We start from the raw sequence: 19809 nt of genomic DNA on the forward strand, positions 1-19809 counted from the left end.
GAGCAGCAGGGAGCCAGCAGTGGTTTAGTAGGCAAGAGAGATGATCTAGTTTCCATTCTCACAAGGTGACACACCCTTCAGTGTGGTATGACTCCCATTACTAAGACTGTGGGAGCTGGATGGAGCATTTTTCCTTTTCTTAGGAACTTCTGCTGCCTTTGGAGAGAGAATAGCTGGGTTGGATCCAGAGAGACCAAACCCCAGATTCCTGCCCTTAGCCCTGGGGGCATTGTGAGCCAGAAACCCAGCAAGAGGGAGGCCACTCTGTTCTGCTTATGGCTGGCCGTGCTTTCCTTGCTGCTCTGCCCCACATAGGCCTGAAGTCACTGGTTGCCCTGCGTCTGGAGAGAGATGGGGTGGCAGGGGAGACAGGAAGCACGCCAGTGGCTGAACATGGCTTGGACACTGCAGCACCTTCCTTACTGGGAACCTGGTTGCCTCTCCTGCCTTCCCCAGGAAGCTGGGGACCCTCCTCACACCCCACCCTGCTGGCAGCTTGTTTCAGATGCAGAAAAGTTGAAAGAATAGTATCACTGTGTGAACCTGCAGGTACCTGTGCCTGGGTGCGGTGTTTCTGCTGTATTTACCTCATCGGGCTATTTTTTACTGAATCTTTTGTTATTTTCCTGATTATTTTGTGCTTCTGTTTGTACTTCATGACACTGTTCCTTATCACTGCAGACAGGCATCTGCCACGAATAAGGACTTTCCCTCACAAGATCATGATATCCTCACACCTGAGATGAGTATACAGGTTGAGCCTCTTGATCTGGAAATCTGAAATCCAAAATGCTCCATCATTGGAAACTTTATCTACCAACATGATGCTCAAAGTTTCAGATTTTGGAACATTTTTTATTTCCCTGTCAGAAATGCTCATAAGGGCTATGCAAAAATCCCCAAATCCAAAAAAGATTCCAAGATTTGATATAAAGCGTTTGAATGAGGGATGCTCACCTGTAACGTGTGTTTACTGCTCCCCTCTCCTTATCTGTGCCATACTCGAATTTCCCCAGTTACCTCCAAAAATGTTTCTTCAACAAGGATTCCTTTAGGTTCCTGCTGTCTCTTTGGCCTCTTTTAATCTACTTTAGCCCTCTGTCCCCCTGCCCTCCAAGAACTGTTAGCCTTGACAAGCCAGGCTGACTGTCTTGTTGTAGAAAGGCCGAATGTGTCCCTTACTGCCTTTTGACAGGTGGGTGTATTTCCTATAAAGTAGAAGTTAGGTCCACAGTAGGGTTGGCCCACTATAGCCCTGCCTCCTGTTGGTAAGGAAGGTTCTGTTGGAACATGGCCATGTGCATTTGTATATGGCTGCTCTATGGCTGCTTTTGCCCTGCTGTGGCACAGTTTAATAGTTGTGTCAGAGCTGGTGGCCTACAGAGCCTGGAGATTTGCTACTTGGGTCTATAGAATGTTTGCAGACCCTTAGCCTTGACAGGAGTGCTTAATAGTGTATATCCAATACACTTTTTTTTTTTCTTTATAAAATGTGGTCCATCCACACATTGGACTTTTTTAAATATGTTTTTAGTTGTAGGTGGACACAATGCCTTTATTTATTTTTACATGGTGCTGAGGATTGAATCCAGTACCTTACCTATGCTAGGGTAACTGCACAACCACTGAGCCACAACCCGAGCCCCAGCCCCTGGACTCTTTTTTTAAAATATATTTTTATAACCTTATTTATTTTTGTATGTAGCGCTGAGGATCAAACCCAGTGCCTCACACGTGCTACACAAGTGCTCTATCTCTGAGCTACAACCTCAGCCCCTGTGTGATCTTTTTGATGTAATTTCTCTGCTCAGGAATCTGAATGGCTGTTAGTCCTTCTTGGAGTGAATTCCAGGGTTTGTGCCATATTCTACAAGGTCCTGCCCCTCTCCAGACTTATTTCTTGCCACTGGAGCCCACACTCAGTCATGCTGGTCTGCTTGCTGTTCCTTAAACTTGCAAAATACACTCTTGGGTGGGTGCCTTAGCACCTGCTGCTGCCTTGCCTAGGACCCCCTTGAGCAGATATCGTGGCTATTTTTTTAACTTCACAAGTTCTCTATTCAAATGCCACCTTCTCAGAGTATCCTATCCTGCCTCCTCATGAATGTTTCCCTTACCCAGCTTTATTTTTCTTTATAGAACCTGTCTACTAAGTGTGGCATTTTATATTTATTTATTTGTGCCCGGCATATAAATAGGTATTCAGTAAATGTTTGTTGGATGAATACAAGAATAATTAAAACTAATTCTCTTGAGCCAGATCCTGTTGTAAGGACTGTACATATCAACTTTGTCCTCCCAGCTGATGTTGTCTATGAGAAGGAAGGGAACCCAATACTGTCCAGCCATAAAATGCCCCTTGGGGATAGAGGAGGCCATGCATAGGGTGAAGGGCAGAGGCCCACTCTCAGACCAACAGTTAGCTCTTACTTCTGAAGTAGGAAGGACAGCCCGGCCACCTCTGCCTCCTTGAGCTTCCCTCTGGGGCACGTTGGGTCCTGCTTAGCAGGACAACCCAGGGCAGGGCAACTGCTGTGTTCCTTTCTCCTTGGGGCTCAGGTCCCTGGTTGTCCTGGGGACAAAGGAGGAAGTGTGTGTGGAAGCACTGGTAGGACCCATGCATAGTAGAGTCCTTGGGCAGTGGAGCTGTCCCTTCCTTCCTATACTTCCTGCCACTGGCTCCTCCTGCCTGGACAATGCTGTGTCCACTGCCCCTGGTCTGCAGCCCACATAGCAGTTCTTGGCCTAACACCGAAATTGGAGCTGTCACCCACTGTCAGCCACTTCCCATGATGGATCCCTAACTTAGTGGCACATACAGTTCAGAGTGGTCTGGGCTTGTCCTTCTTTCACTCCCTCTATTGGCTCCAGCCACTCTTGCACCTGCTGTGCCTTCTATAGACACCCCAGGCTCCTTCTCCCTGGGCCTTTGCCTGGATTCCCTTCCCTCCCACTATCCATGTGGCGTCATTGATTTCACAGCTATGTGCCAGATGCCTGTTGTGGGCACTGGGGATGGCTCATATTCTAGTAATAGCCTTTAGATCCTAGTTTAAGTATCACCTCTTCAGAGAGGCCTTCCTGGCTACCCTTTAAGAAAGGGCTCTCTCTGATTCCTGTCTTGCTACAGTAGTCCCCTCTTACCTGAGGGGACATGTTCCAAGACTCTTCCAGTAGATGCCTGAAATAGTGATTGATACCAACCCTCCCACTCTGTGTATTTTTTTCTATACATACATGCCTATGATAAATTTTAAGAGATTAACAACAATAGTAACATTGAACATATATTCTGTCATAAAAGTTACATTATGTTATAAAAGTGTGGTAGCACATGCCTGTAATCCCAGCAGCTCAGGAGGCTGAGACAGGAGGATAGCAAGTTCAGAGGCAGCCTTAGTAACGTAGGGAGGCTGTTAAGCAACTTAGCGAGGTACTGTCTCAAAATAAAAGGGCTGGGGTGTGGCTCAGTGGTTAAGTACCCTGGGTTCAATCTGTTGTACCAAAATTAAGTTATGTGAATATGGTCTCTCTCTCAAAATATCTTTTTTTAAAAATATTTATCTTTTAGGTGTAGATGGACATAACACACCGCCTTTATTTTTATGTGGTGCTGAGGATCGAACCCAGGTCCCGTCCGTGCTAGGCGAGCGCTCTACCGCTGAGCTACAATCCCAGCCCAATCAAAATATCTTATTGTACTACTGTACTCACCCTTCTTCTCATGATGATTTTGGAGGATGACCCAGTGCCTACATGATGAAATAAAATGAAGTGACTGACCTAGGCATTGTAGTGATGTGTTAGAGCACTCTAGAAGGCTTACTTGAACACAAATACTTTGGTACTGCTACATTTGATCTGTAGTAGCCAAGAGGCTACTAAGTGACATACGGGTGGGTAGCATATACAGCATGGATACATTGGACAGAGATGATTCATGTCCTGCTAGGTGGGATATAACCTGAGAGTTCATCACAATACTCAGAAGAACATGCAATTTTTTTTTTTTTTTTGTACTGGAGATTGAACTCAGGGGCACTTGACCCCTGAGCCACATCCCCAGCCCTATTTTGTGTTTTGTTTAGAGACAGGTTCTCATTGAGTTGCTTAGTGCCTAGCCATTGCTGAGGCTGGCTTTGAACTCGCAATCCTCCTGTGTCAGCCTCCCAAGCCATTGGGATTACAGGCATGCACCATCACGCCCAGCAGAAGAATGTGCAATTTAATTTAAGATGTTGATGGACCTTTATTTTATTCATTTATTCATATGTGGTGCTGAGAATCAAACCCAGTTCCTCATACATGTTTGGCAAATGCTGTACCACTGAGCCACAACCCCAGCCAAACTGCTGTATTTTTACACAGTTGGCTTCCCCCGTTAGACTAGGAACTCTAGTGAGCTGTTTCCTGCTGCATCCTTAGCACCCAAACAAGGCTTGGCTTGTAGGAGGCACTTGGTAAACATTGACTGGCTGGCAAGGTGAATCCTCACAACAATCCATTGAGTCACTTCCTCTGTGCTTCGTGTCCAGCAGCTCACATCTCCCCTGTGTGAACCACTAGTGCTTGCTTTACAGATCAGCTCGCTGATGAATGTTAGATGACCTGCCCAGCATCTCCTGAAGGAAGAGGCAGAGCTGGTTTGAACCCAGGCCATCAGCACTAGAGTCTGCTCTTAGCTACTGTGTGACCCGTGCTTTATGTGGGAGGCAGACAACAACTGGAGAGGTTGGGCCAGTGAGGGCCACATGGATTCAAGGCTTGGCTCCCAGCTGCCCAGTGCTGCTCCTATGCTGTACACGTGACGCCCTCCCTAGTGCCGCTTGGGCAAATGTAGCTCCCCATATATTCTTGGCCCTGAAACCCAAGTGAGGATGAGAAGGTTCTGGAAGATACCCCTGATGGGAGAAGTGCTCCTGGGTGAAGAAGGAATGCCTGGGTTGGTGTTCCCAGGCCTCTGCTTACTGGCTGTGTAAGTGAGCAAACATCAGCCTCCCTGTGCCTCAGTTTCCCTATTTGTAGCATGACGTGGATCACAGTTTCTGCTGCCTTGGTCATTGGGAGGGTTAAAGGTGTTACTTCTCACAGCATCATGGTGGCTGCCTGTGTGGAGGGTGTCTGGGGGTGGTGTCCAGTGGGAGAGGCCTCCTCTGGAATGTGGTCCACCTCACAGCTTCCAAGGGGAGGCATCAGTTTGCTTGGCTTCAAGGTCCCTTGGTATGATGTCCCTTGGTCCGTGGACCTGCCCGAGAGTATCTTTGCTTGATTCTCCTGGACCTCTTCTAGGAAGTAAGGCTGGAGCTTTCCTCAGCTTCTCTCAAGTCTGACACTCAGACCCCCAGCACAGGGAAAGGCAGTGGGGACTAGGGAAGAATGGGTTGCCTGGCACTGAGTCCCAGCTCTGCTGTCTCCAGCTGTGTAACCTCCACAGGTGATCTACCTCTCTGTGCCTCCATCTCCATGTCAGAACCCTTCCTTCCCATGCTCTTGAGGTTGTGGCTGTGGAGCTGCACACTCACTGCTGTTACTTTCCTAAGTTGTGACTCTTAACCAGGGAGGGGGTTGGTTTCCTTAAGAGCTCTCCTTTTAGCCCCAGCTTTGGGTAGAAGCTCCCCTCTGCCCCAGACACTGTGTTGAAACCTTTGAGGAGTGTCCTGGACAGAGGCTCTTACTTTTTCTCTGGAATTCTGAGTGCTGCAAGCTTGTAACCTCAGTCCAGTTGGAACTGGACCGGCAGCTGGTCAGCGTTGGGGAGGGCCTCAGTTACCCGCATCCACCTCCTTCATCCTTGGTGGATCGGTTTGGCCCCACACCTTGCCTTCACACCTTCCCCGAGGCTGGTGCTTCCTGGACCAGGCCCTGGGCCTGCTGCTCTCCACAAGGCAGTCCGCCCTGCTTCAGCAGCTGCTGTGCTGAGGCGGGGATGAGGCTGGAAAGGATGGGACACCCGTACAGCTGATCTGCCAGGCTCAGAGTTGCTTCTGGGGTGCTGTGTTCACTCCATCCCTCTCTTTGTCAGAAAGTTGATATCACACTGTGGGTCTTAATCTGTAGCCAGCTTTTTTCACAATCTCAAAATTTCTCTCCATGAGGTTGTATGTATGATCACACTGTTCGTATCCTTTAGGAGATCTGTGATTTTCTTTCTGCAGTCTGGGGTTGAATCTAGGGTACTGTACCAATGAGCCATCTTCCCAGCCTTTTTTATTTTTATTTTGAGACAGGGTCTCACTGAGTTACCAAGGCTAGTTTGAACTTGTGATCCTCCTGTCTCAGTCTCTTGAGTCACTGGAATTACAGGTGTGCCCCACTGTGCCTGCCTGTGTGACTTTGTTTTTTATCTACGATTTTAAAATTTCTATGACAGCTGTGATTGACAAGGCATATCATAGGATGTGTCCCTACTCTTTCCCTTTTTTTTTTTTTCTGAAAACAGGGAAATTAATATAGGCATTGGGCTTTAGGCTGTGACTTGTTCCAAAGGGAGCATGGGTTAAAACCAGTTGAGAAATGCTGGCTAGAAGTGCTGGGTCAGGGAGGGAAGAGGCCAACCCCACTCTGCCTGGGTGTGCAGTGGCCTTGCTGTGCATAGGCCCTGGGGCCACTCAGACTTTGGCTGCCTTGCTTGTTCATTACTTAGATACCTACTGAACACCTGTACAGGTACAGGAGGCATACCACACTCAAAGCTCCTCGTGGGGTTGACATATATGGGTTATGGGGACCCCAGACTTTTCTTGGGTGGGAAGGGGCCATGTGCCAACACTTGATGTTTGTGTATCTGTTTCAAAACATGATATGGTGGATACTCACCTTCATCTTACAAAGCATGGTCTCAGGGGAGTGAAGCCAGTTTGAGGAGGAAGAGCCTCCTGTGCACTAACGGGCATCTCTGAGCTTAGTTCCAGCTTGCTTCAGCAAGCCACAGATCTGGGCAAGAACTGTCTTGCCCATTGGCCCTGGGGAAGGCCTCAAGTCCAGTGGGAGTCCAGCGGCCAGGCTTGGAGCAGCTGCCATGTTTTTCTTTCTTTTGATTTTTTAATCTGTGCCTCAGTTTCCTCCTTTGAAAGAAAGGAGGAGAGGGTGGTGAATAACAGTGAGTGCTCTCTGAGTGTTTATAATACCAAAAAATAGCAGTGCCCAATTAAGTGGAGAGAGGCTGCCACTGTAAGACACTTCTGTGTTCCAGCAGTGTCAAAACATGGGAAATGCATTGCTGGGCTGATAGGTATGGAAGTGGCCCTGCTTGATGCCGTGGGACAGAGGCTGGTGGAGGGCAGCTAGAGGATGCGTGTGCATGAAGAACTCGGCCGCTCTTGGTTCTTGGTGGCTTTCTGCCAGCGCTGGCTGCACACACCGTGGCTTCTTTCAGTTTTCGGAATTTGGGAGGCTGCCTGCTTACTCTCTGAATTGTCTCATTCTTAGTGAACGTTTTCTATTTCCCGCTGGTCACGTGGCTGATTTCTAGACATAAGCGTAATACATGGGGGTTCAAAATATGTTAGGTTGAACCACTAGAATTGCTGTGTGGTGAGTCAGAAATGGGGGGATGTGAACAATTGAGTGTCATTAAGCCTAATATTTTTTTTCTTTTTGGTCTGTGGTCATTTCCACTAACTAGACAAAGAACAGTTTGCAAGTATCAAAAGAAAATTTGCTCCCAACAACTAAATCATGAGTGACAAAGCCAATTTATTGTTTTCAAACCAGGTCCTTTCTGCTGAGACCACTTCTCCTCCATCTCTTTCTGTCCCTGCCTTGCAGCCCCCACACTCTACCTCAGCAGCCAGTCCCTCCAGGGAGTTCTGCTGGCCAGCTCTCCCTGTGAATTCTTTAGCTGCATTGGTGCTTGAGTGCTTAATTTACTCTTGGTTTTGCTTCACAAAACAGTTGAGACCTGTAAACCTGCGCTGCTCGTGTGTTCTGAGCAGCTCAGGAGCACAGGCTCCCTCATTCAGGGTTCAAGTTGGTGGCTTCTTTTCAAGGGGCTGTGAACAAAAGTAGTCAGCCCACTTTGATCATTTCAGTGCTACCTGTCTGCACAGGACCCTCAGGCCAGGCCACTCCTGGGCGATGGGTGACCTCTCTTTTATTCCACTCTTGACTCTCCCACCTCCACAGTCAGAGGTCTGTGAAGTTTCAGTCGGATCCTGTCAGCTCAACCTGTCTTAGATCTCTCCAAAGCTCCCAAAGAGGTTTGCCCATCTGCTCACCCATTGGAGGCGGTGTGTCTGGGCTGCGAGGTAGCCGTCTGCTTTCCCAGTCAAGGTCTAAGACTTGTGTGTCCCCACACAGGGAGGAGTGGATGCGGGCCATCCAAATGGTCGCCAACAGCCTCAAGCAGCGGGGCCCTGGCGAGGACCCCATGGACTACAAGTGTGGTTCCCCCAGTGACTCTTCCACAGCCGAGGAGATGGAAGTGGCTGTCAGCAAAGCACGGGCCAAAGTGGTACGCGCTGGGGGCAGGTGGCCTGGGGCGGGCTGACCAACCCAGCCTCCCTTGGTTTTCATGCAGATGTGCAGGGGTCTCTGGAGAGACTTCATAGATGCTGTGCAAGATGGGGTGGTTCCAAGTTATGGATGGTACAGGGCTTCTCTGGCCCTGGGGTGAGGGGCAACCATGGACAGAGCTGCCACGGACTCGTCCTGGGGGGTTGTAAAGACTAGGCGGCCCCATTCAGAGCTCCAGGCCTGCCCCGCATAGCTTGTGCCTGGGAGTGCCTGGCCATAGCCCCTTCAGAACAGAGCTGCTGCCCAGAGCTCCCTCCCTGCTCCTGTAGTGGTATCTTTCCCCTTTCCTTATTAAAGGATTTCCTTCCATGGCCGATTGCCAGGTCCTTGACTGCCCCTGCTTTTTCCCTCCCCTCAGACCATGAATGACTTCGACTATCTCAAACTCCTCGGCAAGGGCACTTTTGGCAAAGTCATCCTTGTGCGGGAGAAGGCTACTGGCCGCTACTACGCCATGAAGATCCTGCGGAAGGAGGTCATCATTGCCAAGGTGGATCCTCGTGGCCGTGCACTGGCTTCCTTGGGGGTTTCAGGAGACAAAATAACAGCTCATGTAGTTTGAGGTCTTACTAGCTTTTATTTGTGATCTGTTAACTGAGGCCACCTCCGTTCTGTGAAATAGAGGGAGAAGTCCCACTGGGCAACGGCAGAGCAGTGAGTGTTGTCAGGGAACAAGGAAACACCATTAAAAAGAAGTGGACCTGGTAACATCAAATTACCTCATACTTCCTTTTGTAGGGGTTAAAGCAGCGAGGACTTTCTTTTCATGTTGATTCAGGTAGACTGGAATCTCCCATTTTTAGGAATAATGGTCTGTTTTGGAATCTAGCTGCTTTCTTAACATTCCATTTGATCATGTGACATTTGGTATGAGTGACTCTACTAGAGCCTAGTGCAGGAGCTCAGTCCAGAGCAGCGGCTTCCCGTGTGAGAGTGTGTGTGTGTGTGTGTGTGTGTGTGTGTGTGTGAGAGAGAGAGAGAGAGAGAGACTGACTGAGGGTTGAGCCCAGCCTTTGTAAGATCCTAGCCCCTCCTGTTGTAGAATCTCAATCAACTCTTCTTGTAGTTTTGAGAGCTGCTGACTGTCCATATCTGGGTCCTTTTTTTTTTTTTTTGATGGCAAAGAATGGAATTGGTCTTACTCAGGTGCTACTCCCCCAGGCCTCAGGCTGGGGTGTGTGTGGTCACAACTGCTCACCCACACTCTCTGTCTGCAGGATGAAGTCGCTCACACCGTCACTGAGAGCCGGGTCCTCCAGAACACCAGGCACCCCTTCCTCACTGTGAGTCACCCCCCTTCTCAGATGGCAGTGGGTGGTGGGGCTCCAGGCCAGCCCATTTTGCAGAGTTCAGGGAGAGTCCAAACCTCCCACTACAGAGCACAGCCTCAGTGTGCTCCCCATATTGTCTGAATCAAGGCCCTGATGCAGGGTGGCACTTTCCTCAGAGGTGGCGGTTCATGATGTGGGACAGCCCTGGGAGAGCACAGAGCTGTCTTTGTGGATGGGCAGAACCAACCTGCCTGGTCCAAATGGAAAGACTTTTGATTTTGATTTTGGTTTTGAGGTATCATGGAAGCAGATGTGTGGTCATTATATTGCCTGTTGCCTTGGCCCAGTGGACCCCTCTTTGGGGGAGGGAGGTGTCTTAGGGCTGCAGTCTCCATCAAGGCCATTGGGTATCAGTTAGGAGAACTAGATGGAGGGTGGTTTCTGTGCCGATTCTTGCTTAGTTGTGCAGGTAGCCTGTGCAGCCGTAGTGTTGTTCATGTCATCTTAGGAGGTGCCTCAGTGTGGAAGACAGAACTGCAGAGTTGTTTCGAGCAGAGAGGTGTCCAAGGTGACCTGAGGAACCTCCTGGAGGGCTCCTTACATACAGCTTGGGACCTGTTGGTTGGCTGACAGCTTGTTCACCCTGTCTTTAGACTTGGCTTTAAAGTCACTGCTGTGCCTAGCCCCAGTGTGCATCGTGTGTGTGTGTGTGTGTGTGTGTGTGAGAGAGAGAGAGAGAGAGAGAGCTATTAACACACTTACTGTTAAAACAAGAAGGAAGACAAATCCTGCTTGCCTAGAACACACTTTATCTCTCACCGGTGCCTGGGATTTGAACTCACCTGCCTGACAGCAGCCCAGGCCAGGGCGGGTGTGTACAGGTAGAATAAACTGCTTTCTCCTCCTGGACTAGGCAGAGCTCTCTTCCCCCCTCTGACCCCAGTGGCCCTTGTACCCTCCTCCCTCAGGCGCTGAAGTATGCCTTCCAGACCCACGACCGCCTGTGCTTCGTCATGGAGTATGCCAACGGGGGTGAGGTAAGCCCCAGCCACCGGCCTTGCATGTGGGGGTCTCCTTCCAGAGTATGGGGGCAGGATCTGGGTGAGATGGAAGGGACAGATGGAGGCTTCCTATCACTGGGTTCCTCCCTCACCCCCCACCCTGCTCCTTTGAGCCAGATGGCATCATCTCCATTTTGCAGGTGGGGAACTGAGATTCAGAGAGGTTAAATGGCTTGCCCAAGTTCACACAGCTGTTGAGAGAGTTTTCAGGGCAGAATCCAAACCCAGGTGCAGAGGGGTTGGGAGAGGTTGTGGGGCGGTCAGCCGACAATGAGAGGAAGGATGTTGTTAGGGAGGTAAAGATGCACCAGCCCTCTGACCCCAGGTCCTCCCTGTGCAGACTGATCCAGCCACTCTGTCACTGAGTGGCTCATGCTTGCTCTTGTCCCCTGCTCCTCCTCTTACCCTCTGGACACACATGTGACTGACCGGGATGTGGTCATATCTGTCTGACTTGGTCTTGCTCAGCATGTTCTGTCACTTGCTTGTGACATGCCTGTCTCCCTGCTGTCACCGATTCCTTCACCTGTTCCTTATCTTTCTGTGGGCACCTGCTGACTGCCCCTTATTTTTCATCCCTTGCTTGGTTTTTCTCTTTGTGTGAGCTGTTATTTCACCACCCCTCACTTGGTGCCTCTTGATGTCCTGCCTGTTCAGGGAGCAGGTGTCACTCTGTCATGGGACTGGGTGCTGGGCCATCCTCCCTTCCTGAGGCTGGGGTCTAACCTTCCCCTGTCCCCTGCAGCTGTTCTTCCACTTATCCCGGGAGCGTGTCTTCACAGAGGAGCGGGCCCGGTTTTATGGTGCAGAGATCGTCTCAGCTCTCGAGTACTTGCACTCACGGGACGTGGTGTACCGTGACATCAAGGTGAGCAGGTGGCTGGGATCGAGGGTGTGCCCTCGGCAGGCCAGGCTGGCCCCTGGCATGCGAATGGCACTCACACGGGGAGGTGGGCCCAGGTGGTTCCACTGTGAAGGCCTTTCCCAGTCGCTGTGCGGCTCCAGGGCTTCAGGTGAGGGTGTCAGTTGGTACAAACTCTAGAAAGTAGCAGCCTCCACCAAAGCTGAACACTCGCCACCTGCCCTGCTGTGTGCACAGCGGAAACAGGGACACGTGCTCACCCCAGAAAGTGTGCGTGTACTCAGAGCAGCACTGTTACTAGCTCAGAATGCCTGCTGCTGTGGAACAGGCACGGTGCACTGTGGTGTCTCCACGGCAGGATTGCAGCAGAGAGTGCAGCCCAGCTGCCCAGGGGTGCTGATGCAGCTCATAGGCTGGAGTCAGGGGAAAGGCCAGAGTAGGTGGGACACGTCCAGCACTGCTCACAGGTGTACACGTAGATGTCAAAACCAGTGAGGAAAGGGCTGAGGTATTTCAGTGGCAGGCATTCACAAGGCCCCGAGTTCCATATCCAGCTCCACAAAAGAAAACAAAACTATAGAGAAAAGCAAGGAATTAAAAAAGTGATTTCTCACTGGGCACGGTAGCACATGCCTAATCCCAGCAACTTGAGAGGCTAAGTAAGGCAGGACAGAGGATCATGAGTTCAGGGCCAGCCCCAGCAATTTAATGAGGTCCTAAGTAACTTAGCAAAACCCTGTCTCAAAATAAAATATAAAAAGGACTGGGGATGTGCTTCAGTGGTTAGGTGCCCCTGGGCTCAATCCCTGGTACCTAAAAAAAAAAAAGTTGCTTTTCACTGTGGGGGTGGGGGTTGGGGTGGGAGATAGTTAATACCTGGGAAGGGGCACATTAGGGTTCCAGAGGGCTGCTGATGTTATTTCTTGACCTCACAGTTTGCACAGAGGCTCTACTGCCTCTCTCATTTGTGTTTTCTGTTTCTTTTGTGGTGTGTGTATCATAATTAAAAGAAAAAAAGTTTAATAAAAAATAGAAGAAGGATAGTGCCCTCAGTTCCAATTGGATCTTAAGTAACTGCAGCCCACAGTAGAGGCAGCAGCTGGAGCAGGGCCTGGCTCCTTCAGCTTGCCTGGGGTGGCTAGAGGAAGGGAGGCATTGGGCCTGGCCTCCCTCTGCGCCTCAGCCTGTGTGGCCATGCACTGGGCTCATCCTGGCCCCAGGAGTCAGTGCTGAGGAGCTGCTGGCTGGACAGTTACCACCCAAGCCTGTTGCCCCTTGGAGGGGAAGGCTGGTGACAGAAGCCTGGTGACAGAAGATGAGGATGTTCCCCTCATCTATTGACTTTTCCTGCAGCTGGAAAACCTCATGCTGGACAAAGATGGCCACATCAAGATCACCGACTTTGGCCTCTGCAAAGAGGGCATCAGTGACGGTGCCACCATGAAAACCTTCTGTGGGACCCCGGAGTACCTGGCACCTGAGGTGTCTGGAGCTGGGGGCCCAGGAACACGTAGGCCAAGGGTGGAGGGCCCCCGGGCCTGTGTGCCTGCCTGGCTTAGACGCTGAGGGCAAAACTGACTCCTCTCTCCCCTGCCTGGCCCTGGACTGTGGCTTGGCTGCTTATTGCCCCTCCCTCCCCAGGTGCTGGAGGACAATGACTACGGCCGGGCCGTGGACTGGTGGGGGCTGGGCGTGGTCATGTACGAGATGATGTGCGGCCGCCTGCCCTTCTACAACCAGGACCATGAGCGCCTCTTTGAGCTCATCCTCATGGAGGAGATCCGCTTCCCACGCACGCTTGGTCCCGAGGCCAAGTCCCTGCTGGCTGGGCTGCTGAAAAAGGACCCTAAGCAGAGGTGAGGGCTGGCATCTGCCTGCCCATCTCAGTGCTACCTGCTGCCGCTGCCCTTGGCCTAGAGAGAGCAGTGTCTACAGGTGCACTTGCTATGGGCCTGCAGTATGTCATCCCCCATGCAGCCTGTGGTAGACACAGCTAGCACCTGAAGGGCTTCCCCTTGGCCAGGCCCATGCTTGGCCCTCCCTGCCCTTCCATGGGGTTTGGGGATTTTGAGGACTGGGCAGTCTTGTGGCCAAGCCCTCCTGCCCACTCTTGCTGGACTCGGTGAGGCAGGCTGTGAGACCAGGTGGTCATGAGCGCCCCTTCCTGAGCCTTGGCTTCCCCCTCTGTGAAGTGGTGGTTTGTGGCTGGGACAGAATTGCGAAAGGCTGTGCAGATACTTCCCGCTGGAGGCTCTGGCCTGCTTGCACTGAAGCCCATCTCCCAGACCCAGCTGCTCTGGGAGATAGGTGCTGATGGCCGTCTCTGCCCAGGCTCGGTGGGGGGCCCAGCGATGCCAAGGAGGTCATGGAGCACAGGTTCTTCCTCAGCATCAACTGGCAGGATGTGGTGCAAAAGAAGGTGAGTGCCCACCTGTGTGCCTCCAGCAACTCCTGGGGGCCTGTTCCATTTGTGGGTGACCTAGGTCAAGGCCTGTCCTCAGGGTCCCTGAGTCTGGGCTATTCTCTTCCATAGCTCCTGCCACCCTTCAAGCCTCAGGTCACATCTGAGGTTGACACAAGGTACTTTGATGACGAGTTCACCGCCCAGTCCATCACAATCACACCCCCGGACCGCTGTGAGTGTCTGGGGGCCCCGTTGGCCATCACAGTGCCTGCCTGGGTGGAGGAGAGGTGGGGTCTGCCTCTGGGCAGTTTGCCCTAACATCTGCTTGCAGGCCTTTTGCTGCTGGGTTCTTTTTGGTCTGGTGAGGGTCACCAGGAGCCATTGGTTACAGCGCAGTCCAGAGCTGCAGGGAAAGCACTGGTCAGGAGGTGGCTGGGGTCTTTGGGCTAAATGAGCTCATTGACTTTTTTTTTTTTAGTTCATTGACTCTTAAGCTATTTGTGTTTTTACTCCAAAGCCTCACAGCAGTGACCCAGCCATCCCTGGGCCCTGCTGTTGGAGAGCTCCCAGTCTAGGTTTTGTGACAGCCCAGAGCAGTCAGCCTGGTGTAGAAGCCCAGGGACTGGGGTCTCATGGAGGAAGTGCCTCACCTGGCCTGTGCTTTCTGGCAAGAGTGGCATGTTGGTTCCAGTAGTGGAGAGAGTTTTGCAGTCAAAGGGACAGGCTGCAGACAGGGTAGCTGTGGGCTCAGGGAAGAGGCAGGAGGCATGGGGGTCAGAGTTGGGAGCATCCCAGGAACACGGGGTGAGAACCATGGGAGGGTTCTGTGCAATCCCCTGGCTGCACGTGGAGGGTAGATTGAAGCAAGCCAGGGTAGGGGACTGGGCCTGAGGCGTCTGGGTTGGACCTTGGTGATGGCATGGGGAGACAATGGGAGGAGGACACTTGAGAGGACACAGGGTCAGGGTGATGGCCTGTGGAGTTTCCCCACACAAGACTACCCAGGGCCTGGGGGAGGCACATGGCTGCGGCGGCTCTGTCAGGAAGGTGCCTCTGAGCCATCCCTTCCAATCTTGCTGGAACTTCCTGCTGGGTTCATTCTGTGACCCCATTGCAATCCTTCCTCTGGGTGTATCCTGAGGGAGTCTGTGGGTGCCTCTGGCCCTCTGCAGGCCAGTACCCCAAATACGCTTCCTCCTGACCCACAGATGACAGCCTGGGTTCTCTGGAGCTGGACCAGCGGACGCACTTCCCTCAGTTCTCCTACTCAGCCAGCATCCGGGAGTGAGCAGCCCATTGCCACCACAGGACTCCTGCATGGCCACCATCCACCAACTGGGTGGCTTTTTAAAAAGACTTTTTATTTTGCCTTTTTGGTTTGTGTCCCCATCCCTCACTCTCTCACCCCCATTTCCAGTTCCTTCTTCAGTCCTCCCCCAAATTCACCTCAGTGGTCCCCGCAGCCTTGGCCTCTAACCTCCCCTTTGTGTGGAGGGACTGTCCACCTCCTACCCCAGCATGGGCTGTTTGGGAGGATGGATTCAGGTTTTTAATCAAAAACAGGCCCCAGTGAGGGTGAAGCATGGATCCCCGGGTCCTGCCTGAATTTCTGGCTGGGCATCACGCAGGCAGCCTGGCTACACTGCTGCTTCTCGATGAAGCTGCCTCTGGTGGGACGGCCGCCTAGCGGACAGCACCCGTGCCACCTTCCACAGCCTGTCGCCTAGGCCCCAGGGGTCTGGCGAGAGGAGGTCCACCTGCCACCCCCGTACTGGGGTCAGAAAAGCAATAATGTCCAGGGACCGGTGGGATCGGGGGTTAGGGCTCCTTGTGAATGGAGCCAGATCCCTGCGTCATGGGGAACCAGGAGAGGGTCACTGCCTTCTGGCCCTTCCTTTCCCTTTCCCTCCCCAAGTTGTTCTGCTAACTCTGTGGGTGAGGCAGAAGGAACAATGGGGGGCCAGCCTGCCTGCCCCCCAACCCTGTGCCTTACCAGGGCTTCCTTCCAGCTGGCCTTACCTCCCACTGGACCCTGGGTCTGGCCTTGGCTCCTTTTGAGGACGGGGGCCAGGATTGTCCACTTCTTTCTGCCTGAGGCAGAAGGGCACTAGCCTCGGCTGTTACACATCTCACCGAGACAGTATTGGGCCCCATGGACTTGGGGAGAGAAGGGGCAGGGGAGGGCATCTTCGGTACATACTGGGGTTAAGGGCCTCTGAGAAGGGAGGCTCCCAGGCCACCTCACCCCTTCCCATCTCCAGGGCCCCAAATTCTGCAGCCTTAAGGTGAACGTGATGGAGAGAACGTGTCAGTGCTGTAAGCACACGTGTGTGTGTGTGCTGTGGACTGTGTCCGTGGGCGTCCCTGAGCTGCTGGGATGCAGGTGTGCATGGCTGTGTGTGTGTGTGTGTGTGAGAGAGGGCAGTGTGTCTGGGCCCTCGAGTGTGCGTGGTGTGTGTGCGCTTGGGCCCCACCCGCCCAGCGCTCCATCGTGTGTGGGGAGCGGGTACCTGGGGTCCACTTGCTTCCCCACCCATGTCCTCGCTCCCCCTGCCCCCGGCGTCTCTGGGTGTGTGCGGTTTGTTTTTTGTGGTTTGACCTCCCCATCCTCCTCCCTACTGGGCAGTCCATAGAAAGACATTGTGGGGAGGGTGGGGAGGGTATGGGGGCTCTTTCCCTTCTCGTATGTGTATGATGTTTATCTGACAGCTCTCCCTGTCCCCACTGGCCCTTCTTACCCCTTGTGTTTGTACGGTACAAGCAATAAAGACACTCATTTCAGACCAGGGCCCCACCTGCACTTTGCCAGCTGCCACCCCCAGCCTTGCTTGGTTATGGAGTCCAGCCCCTATGGAGTCCATCCACCTCCTGCTCCACTGCTCTTTGAGTTCCCTGTCAAGCAGGTGGCAGTGGGAATGAACATGGGAGCCCAGGCCAGAGGGGAGGATGCTGGGGTGAAACTGCAGAGCAGGCTGGGGTGGAGCAGACAGAGACTGCTCCAGCCAGAGGAGGCTGGACTCAAGGGCAGGGCGCGAGAGGGGAGGGATTCTAAACAATCTGTGTGTGGTATCCCTGCCCTGGAACTGAGTGGGAGGGGCTGGCTCATTTCATGTGGTCATTGAGCCCTGGAGAGGTACACGCTGCCACAGTTTCTTTGCTCATTTATATTAAATCGCGCAGCTTGAGGCCCCCAAATTCCAGAGCAGAATCTGTGTTGATGGCATTTGCGATTGCCATCAGCTGGGAGTAGCAGAGCACCTGGTTACAGCCTCCTGCAGCTCCTAGAGTCACTTTTCCAACTCCCGGAGCCTTTTATCCTGGCTGGGAGCTGGACCTGCCCTCCGTCCCCAGCTTGTCACTGGCCCTTACAGGCTGGGCTGGACTGTTCCCTCTCCCAAGCCTGGCACAGGTGAATTCATTTCAGATTTTGCAGGGAGGAGGGCATCACACAGGGAAGCTTTGTGATTTTTAAATGAGCCTCATGGGAAGGTCTGGTCCTGATTACAAATCTTCACCAGTGGGGCACTCCTGTAATCCCAGTGATTGAGGAGGCTGAAGCAGAAGGATCCCCAAGTTCAAAGCCAGCCTGAGCAACTTAGCAAGACTCTGTCTCAAAATTTAAGAGCGAGCTAGGGATGTGGCTCAGAGGTACAGCTGGCTTTCCTTGGCAGACTGTACCACTGAGCCACATCCCAACCCCATCGTGTTGGGTTTTCTGACTTTATATGGACCTTATTGTCTTTTTAATTACAAAAGTATGTCACAGTGGCATTAAGATAATCGGGAACTTATAAAGAAAAGCCTTTCCTTTTCACTCTAGTCGCAGCCCTCGGTAAGGTGAGTGCAGTTCTTCAGGCACCGTGGCTGGCCCTGCAGTGGGTGCATCCCATCTGCCTCTGGGTCTGGTGGTACATCCTTGATCCACCAGAGGAACCACTGTCACTCAACTGTGTCCCTTGCTTGAAACACCCTTAGATAACTGGAGTGACCCTGAGATAACTGGTGCTTCTTAGTTTGAGGATGAAGAGTTTCAAATTTTGCAAATTTTAAGTAGATTAATCCATCTTCTGCATTGTCCATTTTAAACAAGTTTTTTTTTTTTTTTTCGTGTCTGTGTATAAATAAAACAAAAGTATAAGGAAGAAAGTGACTATCACCCCATGTCCTGGAGTCTTGAGTGCATACACTTCTTTGCAAGTGGACAGAAGGACATAAAAAGGCACAGCCCTTCCAGCTGCCACCACACCCCTGAGCATGTCCTGCCACATCTTGCCCCCACCCCTACCAAGGTGTGTATTTATATTGCATATCAGGTGATGGGTAAGAATGAGGTTCCTTTAACCCACACATCCACCTTTGGAGGGACTTCTGGTGCACATCCCTGCCAACACTTTGCAGATGTATCCTAAGTGGGCCTGTCTCCCCTGTTGATAGGAATTTACTTGGCTTTCAGGTTTTTTTGGTTGGTTGTGGTCTTTTTTTTTCTGCTACCAGCGTGCTGCAATGAAGCTTACTGTACATCTTAACCGCATTTGTGTTCTGCATTCCTGGATTTTAACATGAGTCACATAGCTTTCAAAAGGGGATCATGGCCAGATGCCGTGGTGCACACTTGTAATTCTGGCAGGAGGATTCCAAGTCAGAAACCAGCCCGGGGAACTTAGACTGTCAAAAAATTAGTTTTTTTTTTTTTTTTTAATTGGTTTGTGGTGCTGCGGATGGAATCCAGGGCCTTGTGCATGCAAGACAAGCTATATTCCCAGCCCTAGACTCCAAGGGCACAGGACAGAGGACGGGAAGAAAGTGATTTTTCAGAGAAGACTGGACAAAACTCTGCCAGCCAGGCGGTCAAGGTCGCCCTCAGCCATTGTGTTCTGGCTCTAGAGTGACGCTTGGCCGCCTCTGGGCTTCCCCAAACACAAACTCCAGTCGAACCAACATAAAGCTGATCAAAGCCCAGTTGGGAGACATAGCAAAATAGCTGACCTGCCCTCAAAACTGTCACCCAGGGCTGGAGCTGTCACTCAGTGGTAGAGCCCTTGCCTTACATGTGCATGTGTGTGAGGCACTGGGTTCGATCCTCAGCACAACATAAAAATAAAGAGATTGTATTGTTGTGACCACCTACAACTAAAAAAAAATATTAACACTGTCAAGATCTTTAAAAGAAATTCTTAAGAATGTGGCAGAGCCAGTAGGAGCCTAAGTGTTGACTGGGCTAGTTCCCAGGATGGGATCTTGGGGCAGGGAAAAAACAAAAGGTTGAGGGAAAAGCTCAGGAAGACCGGATAAAGCATAGATTCTGTGAATGACATCAGTATCAGTTAACTGTGACAAATGTGCCACACCAAGATGTTAATGGGGAAACGGTGTGGGGATGATGGGGACTGTATTTGCAGCTTTCTGTAAGTCTCAAAAATTTTATGTGTGTGCATAAAATAGCCAGACATAGTGGCACATGCCTGTGATCCCATCATCTCTGACATGGGAGGGTTGAAAATTTGAGGTCAGTCTGGGAAAATTAGTGAGACTCTGTCTCGGAAAGTGGGGTGGGCTGGGGGTGTAGCTCTGTCCCCCGTTCAATCCCCAGCACTGAAAAGGAAAACAAAAAAAAAAAAAGGCTGAAAAACATAAAATACATCCTTCACCCATGTTTCTCGTAGTACTTTCTTAATTGACAAAAACTGCATTGCGTAG

General features: G+C 51.6%; 1 protein-coding gene across 3 annotated transcripts in view; it reads left to right on the forward strand.

The window, feature by feature from the left end:
• Akt2 (AKT serine/threonine kinase 2) overlaps window positions 1-16895 on the forward strand; it is a 49892-nt gene extending 32997 nt beyond the window's left edge. For all 3 annotated transcript variants that reach the window (XM_027941180.2, XM_027941181.2, XM_071604641.1), the window contains exons 5-14: window positions 8299-8452; window positions 8873-9004; window positions 9732-9797; window positions 10754-10822; window positions 11592-11714; window positions 13062-13190; window positions 13350-13564; window positions 14040-14127; window positions 14242-14344; window positions 15321-16895. In XM_027941180.2, the coding sequence (XP_027796981.1) occupies window positions 8299-8452; window positions 8873-9004; window positions 9732-9797; window positions 10754-10822; window positions 11592-11714; window positions 13062-13190; window positions 13350-13564; window positions 14040-14127; window positions 14242-14344; window positions 15321-15400 (1159 nt within the window). In that variant the 3' untranslated portion in view covers window positions 15401-16895. The remainder of the gene's footprint in view (window positions 1-8298; window positions 8453-8872; window positions 9005-9731; window positions 9798-10753; window positions 10823-11591; window positions 11715-13061; window positions 13191-13349; window positions 13565-14039; window positions 14128-14241; window positions 14345-15320) is intronic.
• Window positions 16896-19809: the final 2914 nt, after the last annotated feature.

This window comes from Marmota flaviventris, chromosome 18, assembly GCF_047511675.1.
Source record: "Marmota flaviventris isolate mMarFla1 chromosome 18, mMarFla1.hap1, whole genome shotgun sequence".
Taxonomy (NCBI): Eukaryota; Metazoa; Chordata; class Mammalia; order Rodentia; family Sciuridae; genus Marmota; species Marmota flaviventris.